This window comes from Mobula hypostoma, chromosome 4 (genome assembly GCF_963921235.1).
Source record: "Mobula hypostoma chromosome 4, sMobHyp1.1, whole genome shotgun sequence".
Classification (NCBI taxonomy): Eukaryota; Metazoa; Chordata; class Chondrichthyes; order Myliobatiformes; family Myliobatidae; genus Mobula; species Mobula hypostoma.
Window position 1 is genome coordinate 113,535,412 of NC_086100.1, and position 12,405 is coordinate 113,547,816.

At 40.8% G+C, this 12,405-nt stretch overlaps 1 protein-coding gene across 1 annotated transcript in view; it reads right to left on the bottom strand.

The window, feature by feature from the left end:
* Positions 1–12,405, bottom strand: part of pdgfc (platelet derived growth factor c) — a 319,996-nt gene that overhangs the window by 169,146 nt on the left and 138,445 nt on the right. The window contains exon 2 of the mRNA XM_063045025.1: positions 1,137–1,332. Within this exon, the coding sequence (XP_062901095.1) occupies positions 1,137–1,332 (196 nt within the window). The remainder of the gene's footprint in view (positions 1–1,136; positions 1,333–12,405) is intronic.

Below are 12,405 nucleotides of genomic sequence, written 5' to 3' on the forward strand. Positions count from 1 at the left end.
TCAACTGGAGGTGCTGACACAATAGCCTTATAACAGTAAGACAGAAGCTGTCCTGCAGCTTGATGGTACATGCTTTCAAGCTTTTATATCTTCTACCCAATGAGAGAGTAGAGAACAGAGAATGTCTGGGTGAGTTGGGGTCTTTGATTATACTGACAGCTTTAATGTGGCAGCAAGAAGTATGTACAGAGTTTAAAACCATAGTGTATATGTCAATCAAATTATTAATCCACTAGGAAATACAGTGTTTGACAAGAGACTAAAATGAAAAAGTTGGACTGGGAAGATTTGAATAATTGTGTCTCACAAAGATCTGTATTCAGGGTTTGATAAGCCATAGTACGTGTCAACACTGAAATTAAGAAAAAGTAAGGTTGATATTTTTCCTCAGTTTCATGTGTTAAACATGAGAACAATAGCATATGTTCATTGCATCACTTTAAATTGTATTCAACTTCAAAAAAGAATCTTATAAATAATTTGTGCCAAGGAATCATGGGTAAGATGTGAACTTGTAGTATTGGCAATAAAAAAAAAAGAGTCCTGACGAAGGGTCTCGGCCTGAAACGTCGACTGCGCCTCTTCCTATAGATGCTGCTTGGCCTGCTGCGTTCACCAGCAACTTTGATGTATGTTGCAAAAAAAAGATCATTTTACTTTGATTCCTTAAATTGGATGAATGAACTTATTTCAAAGATCCCTGGATTAATAATATGAGATAGAAATGTTTAAACTTTAATATGAAGTATTGGGAATGCAGAGGGAAAGGTATTAGGGAAATACTGGGAAGCTGAACAAATTTTGGAGATTATGCATTAAACTTGAGAGATACTACATGTTTATAGAAACATCATAAATAAAATACAGGGAATATACAAATGCTATAATGCCTTCAGCATTGAAAACTTCGGTATCTAAAGGCACTTTAATTCAAGGCTCTGCAGGTTGGAGGAGGTGTTGGTGGGGAATAGGTGAGTGGGCCAGGAAAGCAGCACTGAGGGTCCATGTTTCTGGGGTTCTATTGGAAGATCTACCCAAACTTTTAGACTCTGTCAAGGAGTCCTGCGTTCAGCTCCTAATAGCAATCTATTTCTTTGTTAAGAGCTGAATTAGTGTTCCGAGAATGAGGCACTCACTTGCACAATCCGTTCTCGGGCTCCTCAAGTCCAAACCTTTCATCGAAGGTGAGCTGTATTTGCATATTCTCATCAGCTGCTATTAGTCTCCACACCAGCACCACATCCCGAGGGTAGCTCTGAGGAAATCGGGGACTCTGCACAAATCCATCCTCCGAAATTGTAATAATTTTTTCATGCTGATGATCGTGCACTCCTAAATGATGAAGAAAATCAATGTAACTATTCATGTAAAATAAGAAGATTTCATTCTCAACTTTGATTAATTTTAAGCACTTCATTTCGTTAAACTTTACAAAAGTTAACTGCTATGAGCATAAATCCCACAACAAAATCCTATAAAGAATAGTGAAACACAAGAACCGGCTTTCTAATGAAATGTTGGTAATCTGGAATATATTTAACCATTCAATATACCATATCATTTTTAACAGGTATCTGCTAAAAGTTCCTTCAAGATGATTGGCACGAGGCCTGTTCTTTCATCACATACTTGGCTACAGGTTACAAAATTTTGAGAAATAAATAACACATGCTGTTAGGATTTTCAGACTTTCCCTTCACTGAGAACCAGACATTATGGAGGATTTAAATAGTGAAAGCTATTTGTTTTCGTTAAGGTAGTTTCAGAAGTTGGTTGACAATGAAAAACTAATTGTATGTGGTTTTAAGTCAATGTATCTGTTTGTACACTCTGTTCTGTTAACTCAAAGGGAGTGCTAATATGACTGCAAGATTTGAAGCAATTGATGTGTGGCCAAGTGGTAAAGGTGTCAGTCTAGTGATCTGAAGGTCGCTAGTTCGAGCCTCAGCTGAGGCAGCGTGTTGTGTCCTTGAGCAAGGCACTTAACCATACATTGCTCTGCGACGACACCGGTGCCAAGCTGTATCGACCCTAGTGCCCTTCCCTTGGACAACATCGGTGGCATGGAAAGGGGAGACTTGCGGGCAACTGCTGGTCTTTCATACAACCTTCCAAGGCACAAATCCATGGTCTCACGAGATTAACAGATGTGTATTTTGATTTAAAATTCATTTTAGATCACTAGAGCAGCAGGGCAGCAGTGTGATGTGTTTTGGTTGATTGTGGTACAGTGTAGTATCAGTTCTGGCTTTTGGACCCTCTGTATTCAGAACCATGAAGGATTCATTCCACACCAACACTTACTCGATACATGCCCGATTTGTTCCAAGCTTTCTACAGGGCGCAGCATGCATGAAACGGTGAATATGCAACTGAAATTTTGACACATACATCTGCAATACTCAATTTTCATGATTATTAAAGTGAGAAAGAAGTATTTCAATTATTTAATCATCAGTGAGTTATCTAAGTGTCATTAGCTTCAACATTGCTGCCACCAAGGCACTTGTATGCAATCTGAGATCAAAATGTAAAGTAGTCCATGAACCCTGCCCACTTGCTGCACAACTTTACCTGATCTGGATACAAAGGGACTTTTGATTCCTCATAGTTAAATATCCTTCTGAGAAGCATTATTGGCCACTGGAGATTGGGAGTCTGGCCACTTATCCTGAGTGCTCACTGCGTCAGCACCCTAATGCCTTTTGACACCCTGCTAATATTCTAAAAAGGCTCTAATAATTTCATGTAATTAAAACCAGCATAAATATATATACATATGTAGTATATGTCCTTGAAATTAATTGAACTAATACAGGGAGAGTAAAATGTGGAAAAAGAAGTAAACGTATGCATCCAGGACATCTCCCAGGACATTCTCTCTTCCTATTACTACCATCAGAGAAGAGGTACAACAGCCTGAAGACACACACTTAATGTGCTGGAACAGTTCCTGCCCCTCCCCTATCAGATTTCTGCAGGAACAATAAACTAACCGTGAACAGTATATCATTATTAGTGCTCTCTTTTTGCACTAATTATTGAATTTCCTTACATCTGTTCCTTATTGTCATTTATAGCATTTTAAGTATTGCGCAAGACTGCTGTTGCAAAACAATAAATTGCATGGCATATGTCAGTGATCGTAAACCTGATTCTGATTCCAATGTGGATTCATTATTGGTAACTCCGTTCAAATAAACGGCATTACATAAATCTGACTCTCTGACACCGCAGAATGCTACCTTCTTCAGCTCATCTACGATTCCCTTAGCCTAAGGTTTAACCCTTTTTCATTCAAAGCATAAAATCTCCAGGCAATGCCTTTGGACTGGTCTTTAGTTCTGTACTTTTGCGGATCAATTGAGTATGAGGCTGAGCCTTTTGAAATTTTTATCAGGAAAATGCTTCATACATATATATATCTTGGAATTCTGGGTTCAGTCGGAGCACTTTGCCTTGATTTTTTTTGGATTATATGGAATTACATTTCTGCAACAGTATAATGGACACTGATACTCTTCAACTGTACTATGAATGATTTTGCACTGTGGTGAGAGGGAAGGAAGAGATGGGCTTGGATTAACTATCTAGTAACATACATAATCTACACTACCCTTATGACACATGATTTATGAATGTTTTTTTTTTCAATGGGAAACGTTTCACCCATCCTCTCACATAACAACAGAGTAACTTGGAAATAGATATCCAGAAGAGTATATGTCTAGACCTCGATGTGTCTGAATTAATTCATCACAGCTGAAGATAGGTACAAAATACTCCAGCTTAGATGTGAAAAGGATAAAACTTTCCCCAATTTACCTGTTAGTGTGAGAGGGTTATTGCTGGAAATGATGCAGCTGTAAAGAGATAGCGAGGTCAGATTTCATTTTAATGCCGTTATATTCGGGTAATCAACCACAGCACACTGTTCATGAAAATAACTGAAATCCAGACAGGGTTTTGATCGTTGACCCATGCATCAAGTTTCAGTCAGGCCTCAATCACAACAAACACTTCAAAATCTGCCATATGATCTGCTCCCAAAGCCAAAAGAGATGGGGATATCAGATGCATCAGGGGTTGGGAGTGGGTGACGGCAAGGGGAGGCATGGGTTGGGATCCTTATACCAGCGTTGTTGTCATATTGTAAACAAGAGAAAATCTGCAGATACTGGAACTCCAAAACAACACACACCAAATGCTGGAGGAACTTAACAGATCAGGCAGCATCTATGGAAACGAACAAACAGTTGGCATTTCGGGCAGAGACCCTTCTTCAGGACTGAAATGGGGGGGGGGGCACGATGCCAGAATAAAAAGGCAGGGGGAGGAGAAGGAAGCTAACTGGAAGATGATAGGTTATCTGGTGGAGGAAGGAATGGTAGATTAGCTGGAAGGCCAGCACTGGGTCAAGGAGTGCTGAAAATTAGAAGGCCAGAAGAACTTGCTGGAATCAGGGGAGCTGAATGCGGTTTTAATGCTGAGGGATAGGTGTCTCATGCAGCTCTGACACAGAAATTATGTCAGGGTTACAAGGATGGCTCACAACAGGAAGGTTCAAATGGTTCAAAACAACTTGGAGATGCTTCTTTCTGTGCTTCAGTCAAGTAAGACTTCGTGGCCAGTTGCATAACAAGAAAGAAAAAGCAACATTATGCCATTGAAATTCTGGGCAGAACATACCTAAAAATTGCAGAATATTGATCTACATGGCGCATCTCCAGTGTTTTGACAGAATTTATTAATTGGATGTTAATTTCCAGACTACTATTCGTGGGCTCATGCTTGATTTTATTTTTATATATATATATATATCATGTGATTATGTATATATATATAAAATTATGTGATTATGTATATATATTATTACATATTATTTATTTATTGATACTGACAGAAATACTGCTCAGAATAGGCCCTTCTGTCCCTTTGAGCTGTGCCACCCAGCAACCCTAATTTCACCCTAACTTAATTACAGGACAACTTGCAATGATCCCCTAACCTACGAACTGTTTGGACTTTGGATTTTGGACTGTGGGAGGAAACTGGAGCACTGGGAGGAAACCCACACTCTCAGGGGGAGGATATACAAACTTCTTACAAACAGTGGTGGGAAATTAACTGTAAAGCATTGTGCTGACCACTACGCTATGGTACCGCCCTTTCGAGTGCAATAACACTCTCCACTCTTGAAATAAAAGCCACATTAATTGTACTTGTGATATCAGGTGGCAAAAGGGATGGTGATAAATTTGTCAATCACTGTTTTATTGGGGGGGGGGAGCTGGTAGACAGAAGTTGTATAAAGTATATTCCAGCTGCTAAATTTTCTTTTAAGGTGGTCATATGCATTTCACTTTTTGATAGCAGATTGACAACAGCCTTAAGTAGATCACTGGAGGCTGTTTGGGAAACATTACGATCAACAAATTATCTCCACATTCATCTCACTGAGTTTCATGAGATTTTGATGTGCACAAGTTAACAGATCAATTTTCCATGATTACATCATGCATGTAATTCCTACACGCATCACAGGTACATCCCTTCTCACCATCAGTAATATCTACCACAGATGCAGCCTCAAGCAGGCATCATCTTTTAAAGATCCCCACCATGTGGGTTCTGACATCTTCTCGTAGCCTCCATTAGAAGGAAATGCAGATGTCCCACCCCACCAGGTTATTGAACAGCTCCTTCCCTACAACCAGCTGGTTTCTGAGCCAACCAGCACAACCTCGATACTGCAATTTAGCAAAGCACTTTGATCACTTTGCACTAAAATGAACTTCCTTTATGTTCTATTGTGCATAATTTATGTTTAATTTTAGTTTTATTAATTTTTTCTTGTGAATGTTGCTTATATGATGCTATGCACCTGAGATACTGCAGCAAGTTTTTTATTGCACTTTTGCTCACATATCCATGTGACAATAAACTCGACTTTGACATTGATAAGGAAGCTACTGTATAGTACAACAGTAACTTGGCAATAATCTTACAAAGAAATATAATTCTGAATGTGGCTCTGAGAAGTCAATGCTGGTTCAGTGGAGCTGAAAACTAGCCTAAACTGAAAGCAATTCTAAGTTGTCTGAACAGTTCCAGAAACATTTAGCCATATAAAGTAAATACAAAGTTTTCACATGGGTCAGTATTAAAATGGTACGATGAGCAATTTATTCTTAGATGCTAAATAACAGACTTGTAAATTTAACGTAAATTTTTAAAACTATACTTTGAGTATTTCAATATTTTATTTGAAATGAAATCAAAAAGGAAAAGTACTGGAAATCCTCAATAGCTCAGCAGCTAGCATTTGCAGAAAGAGAAACAGGTACCACTTCAAGTTAAAGACACTTCCTCTGACGACAAAACAATCAAAGGTGACAGTGGTTTAGACAATGGCCACATGACTCTGAACATTACTGGTGTCAGCTGATGGGACACACAATTCCACTTTGAGAATTTGGCAGAAAGGAAAATTCAACTGTGTTCCCTCTCCTTCCCAATAAATGTTAGAATTACAGATAAAGCATTGCTGGTCAGATGCAAAGCTTCTGTTAAACTGTGACCTTATTGCTGTCAACACCAATGGAAAACTGCATCCCAGATAAACAGAAAATCTTTCTTCCTGTAAAAATACACACTTTGGACCAAAAAAGGAGAGAAATAAACCAAAGAATATCACAAATTCCTTTAATGTTGAGACCAAAGTGATCCGTGGAATATTTTTTTAAAACATATAATATAAATGGAATCAGAAAAATACCAACGCAGACTTCTGTTGCCCTAATTGGCCAGTACTTCTTGCCTCACACAAATCAAAAGCTCCTTCTGTTTAATGTTGCCAGGGAGATAGAAATTGTAGTTTGCCAAAGATTGTTGAAAGCTCTCCAAGAGTAAAAGTGCATGATAGAAAACAGTTGCTTCATTGCTGCAAGCAACAAGTTAGCCACAAGAGATCTTGTGCTAGAAACTCTATCACTTAGCACATGGTTCTTACATGCAATATGATAGATTTGAAGTTGGAGATCAATTGCTGAAACTACTCAGGCCTTCTGTTTTGACACTGGGTAAACTGTACCATGATTCTGTGAGAATGTATGCATGTCACATAAACTGTATGTGCCTCAAAAGGAAGATAACGTGCAGGAATGGACGTGTTCCTGCCTGAACTGCTATCAGAAATGCTCCACAATATTTTACGATGGGTTCAGTGTCTCCTATGATGCAGCTTGTTGTAACTTAGAGGTTGTTTTTTCTTGTAGGAGGATGGTAAGAAAGGAGCAGCTATGATTGGCTTAATGGATACTTGCCTCAGTGAGCACCTCAAATGCGGCTTTGTCCCAATATCTGAATTGCCGCCTGTGCCACACACAAGTGAGGGCAAGAATAGGATGACATGGCCGATGAATGTGTGGCTAAAGAAATGGTGCAGGAGGCAAGGTTTCATATCTGAGCATCACTGGGATCTCTTCTGGGAAAGGTATGATCTGCACAAGAGAGACAGGTTACACCTGAACTTGAGAGGGCCAATGTCCTTGCGGCAAGAGCTGTTGCGGAGGGTTCATACTTGGATGGCAGGGGAATGGGAACCAGAGTGATAGGTCAGAGGATGGAGTAGATGTTGTAAAGATCAGATTCCTTCTCCTTCAGTCCTTTACCTTTCCCACCCACCTGGCTTCACCTATCACCTTGCAGCTGGACTTCTTCCCCTCCCACCTTCTTTCCACCCCTTCCTTTCCAGTCCTGAAGAAGGGTCTCAGCCTGAAACATTGACTGTTTATTCATTTCCATAGATACTGCCTGGATTGCTGAGTTCAACCAGCACTTTGTGTGTGTTGCTTTGGATTTCCAGCATCTGCAGAATTTATTGCATTGTGAAGGTAGATGCAGCATGTAGAGAGACTGTGAGGAGGGGAAGGAAGTGCACAGGGCATAATTGTAATCAGTTGGATGGGTTATAATGTGTTTACTATAATGTGACAAACATCAGTAACAAGGGTGAAGAACTTAGAGCATGGGTCAGTACTTGGAGCTATGCTATTACAGAAACCTGGCTGATGCAAGGGCAGGAATAGCTACTAGATGTTTTGGTGTTTAGATGCTTCAAAGGGGACAGAAAAAAGAAGTGGGTGAATGGCATTATTAATTAGGGATAGTATCACAGCTGCAGAAAAGGAGGACGTCATGATGGGGTTGTCTACTGAGTCAGTGTGGGTAGAAGACAGGGATCGATCACTTTATAAGGAGTATTTTATAGACTCTCAATGGCAACAGATTTACCGAGGAACAGATTTTGGAAAGGTACAAAAAGAACAGGACTGTTGCCATGGGTGACTTCAACATCGTTAATATTGATTAAGGTCTGTGACTGGTGATGTTCCACAGGGATCAGTGAATAAATGCACAACAGCACCTTTATTTCCTGCGGAGCATGAAGAAAGCTCACCTCTGTCCCAGGATACTGACGGACTTTTACCGCTGTACCATTGAGAGCATACTCACCAACTGCATCTCAGTGTGGTATGGCAATTGTCCCACATCGGACCACAAAGCACTCCAGCGTGTGGTGAAAACTGCCCAGCAGATTATTGGCACCCAATTGCCCACCATTGACAACATCTACCATAAACGCTGCCTGGGCAGGGCGAAAAGCATAATCAGGGATACATCTCACCCTAACCATGGACTTTTTACTCTCCTCCCATCCGATAGGTGCTACAGGAGCCTCTGCTCCCGCACCAGCAGGCACAGGAAGAGCTTCCTCCCTGAGGCTGTGACCCTGCTAAACCTCACATCACAGCGCTAAGCAGTATTGCACCCATATTGTACTGCCTCAGTACTTTTATATTTGTGTGCTGTAGCACTTACTTTTTATTCGCAGTTATTTTGTAAATAACACTATTCTTTGCATTTCTGGTCAGATGCTAACTGCATTTCATTGGCTTTGTATCTGTACTTGGCACAATGACAATAAAGTTGAATCTAATCTAATCTAATCTAATCTAGGGGTATGGAACACTCTGCCAGGGGTGGTGGTACAGGCAGATACATCAGGAATACGGATGAAAGAAAAATGGAGGGCTATGTGGGAGGGAAGGGTTAGATTGATCTTGGAGTAGGTTAATCATGAACCAAAGGGCCTGTACTGTTGTTCTATATTTGATGTCTGGCAGAGGCACACACAGCCTTCATGCCTTATGTGATCCAGCACTCAAAACCAAAGTAGCCCCCAAATCAGCCCCACAGCTTGAAGCCTTGAAATCCATCATTTTAAATTGTTAATAATAGCTCTCACCATGGCAAGCGATTGTACTATTAAGTATTCACTTCATTCCTGCTTGAAAGTAATGTACGATTATTGTGTGTAATTGTGCAGAAGATTCAGCTTTTGTGATATGTAAGCACTTTGAATGCCAGGCAAATAAAGAAAATTGGTCCCCCGTAGGACCCTTACAATACAGAAGCATGTTCCCTTTTCAGTGCTGTTCGAGTCCAGAAATTGGTTTACTTTTAAATCGGAGTATGAAATCTACACAAGAATAAGAGCTTAATCTGCTTGTATTGTTGTGGGAGCAGCTCTAATGTGGTATTAGATAGCAATTCTCATGAAAGTGTGTGAACTCACTAGCTAGGTTTAAAGCTACCTGGACAGGAAAGTTGCAGAGATCTGAGCATTAACCACTTCTTTTTCACGTCCCTGCAGGCCCATCCCTGCACCAGGTAATGCCACTGCTCCAGCTCTGAAGTGGTGCTCTCAGTGAAACCACAGCACTGGAAGTTCAGTTTTGCTTGTTTTCAGCTGAAACACAGAAAAGCACTGGCAAGTGGTCTGCGCCCTCCCGGTAACACACACAAAATGCTGCAGGAACTCATAGGTCAGTCAGTATCTATGGAAATTAATCAACAGCCAACGTTTCGGGCCAAGACCCTTCTTCAGGACTGAGATGGAAGGGAGAAGATGCCAGAATAAAAAGGTGGCCGCGGGTGGGGTGGGGTAGAAACTAATAGGTGAAGTCAAGTGGGTGGAAAAGGTAAAGAGCTGGAGAAGAAGGAATCTGATAGGAGAGGAGAGCGGGCCATAGGAGAAAGAGAAGGAGGAGGGGACCCAGGGGAAAGTACTAGGCAGGCGAGCAGTGGTAAACAGAAGTGGAGGGGGAGGAATCTTTTTTCTGGAAAGTCCATGTAAATCCAGATGAAGGCCTGAAATGTTGACTGTTTATTTCTGACCTATTGAGTTCCTCCAGCAGTTTGTGTGCGTTGCTCTGGATTTCCAGTTCTTGTGTTTATGCTCTGTCAGTCATGGTTGAGTGCTTAGATGATGCATAGAGTGACGGATGAAGTCATTTCATGGACAAGTATATACACATACACACTATAAACTTCTATACACAGTTGATCACCAGCCAGGAGAGGAGGGTACATCTCCTGACAGACATTGGCACCACTCACACCAGAGAACCCAGGGAAGATGCTGCAGAAGTCCATGGTGCACAGTATTTTTTTGGATTTTTACTGAGCATCCTTTCTTCACAGAAATAAATGCTTCTCCTAACGGTATCTGCATATGTACTTGACAGCCCATGTTATAGTGCCATGCTGAGTCAGAAAAATACTATTTGCCCAGCACCTACCCTTCTAGGGCTACGAATCTGCTTAAGATCAGGAGAATGAGCAGAAACAGCCTTCAGAGGACCAGTTCAGATACTGATAAAGCAAGGTATGGAGAGAGTACATCACAGAATTATTTTTTATTTCAAAGGATTCAAAGTACATTTATTATCAAAGTATGTATGCTTTATACAGCCCTGAGATTCATCTTCTCCACAGACAGCCACGAAACAAAGAAAACCATGGAACCCATTCAAAGAAAGACATCAACCCCCACCCCCCATGCACAAAAAAAAACAAATTGTGCAAACAGCAACAAGAACACCAACCCCCTCGTAGAGGTACTCAGCATTTGCAGGCTACAGTAGCAGAGGCCAAGTAAAGGAAGCATACTGGCATGTGAAGAGGCTGATACACAGAGAGCTCCACATTCTTAATGACAGAGTGCACGTCAAAAGAGACGAGAGGATCCTTCTTCAGCAGTTATTGGTGCACGCAGAGGCTATTCAAAACCTCAATACCTCAGGAAAGTCTCAGGCCACTGTTATCAACCCAGGATCAGATTGCTGACCTTTACGATTAGAATGCTGTCATTCAAGAGCGGAGCCTATACTTGGGAGTGCATTGTTCCCATTGGGAAGGAAACTTCTCCTGGCAAAAATTAAATATTTGTGTTGGCAATAGTTTAGAGAGTGCTGGAGGGCTGGAGTCTAGAGATCCTGGAGAGTATAGGTCTCAGCAGATAAAAAGGCGGCTGTCTACCTAGCCCTGGGAGATTTGCACTGGTGTTGTAGACTCAGATTCTCAACCCCTTTCTCCCACTGCTGTCTTTCACCTGTGTCTGTCCAGGCCCTTCCAGGACAGAAGCTTATAGTGTTTGACATCACAGCTATCAGAGTACAATTCAAAGAAAACAACCTTCCTCTACCAAGGTGGCAGCCACCGGAGAACAATATATCAAAGTAATTGGCCTTGTAAGCCTGTTGGGAAAACACTCACAATGTGTTACATTTTTATTTATTTCTTCAAAGGATCTGGATGTGTCTGGCAACAACAGAAATTATTCTTTGTTTTACTGTCCTGAACTGAGGAGACACAGTTAAGAATTAATCACATTATGTGACTCAACACCCATTATGGTTCAGACAAATTTCCTTCCCTGAAGGAGATGACAAAATTAGATAGGTCCTTTCAACAATCCAGCAGTCTGACAGGGAGTGTAATTAGGACCCTAATGAATTTAATCATCGAATCATAGAACACAGAGGAAGACCTGTCAGCCCACCATTTCCATATTTGTCATTGACAGCACCAAGATTTTCAGGGACAAAGTCTCAGTGGGAATGCAGAAAATAAATCTTTAGCGACACATTGCACTTCATGGTTTTGTGTGCTTGAAGCATGTTGTCAACCAGCTGCAAGTACTGTAGTTGCCAAGAAAATTTTCAACAACATCCTTGAATACCTTCCATGCAATTTTTCTTTGGTCCCACCAGAAGTTTTTCAAATTGCCTGTCATTAATGGCTTGTTTGATTTGTGGACCAACAAAGATGCCTGCCTTAATCTTGGCATCAGTTACTGAAATAACAAATTGGTGAACTGAAATAACAAGTATAGGCAATTTCAAAAAATCGTGTGATAGGGAAATTCCATGGTCGATTTTCATGATCAGCAGCCCAAAATCAGGTTTATTATCACCGGCATGTGATGTGAAAATTTGTTAACTTACCAGCAGCAGTTCAATGCAATACATAATCTAGCAGAGAGAGGAAAAAAGATAA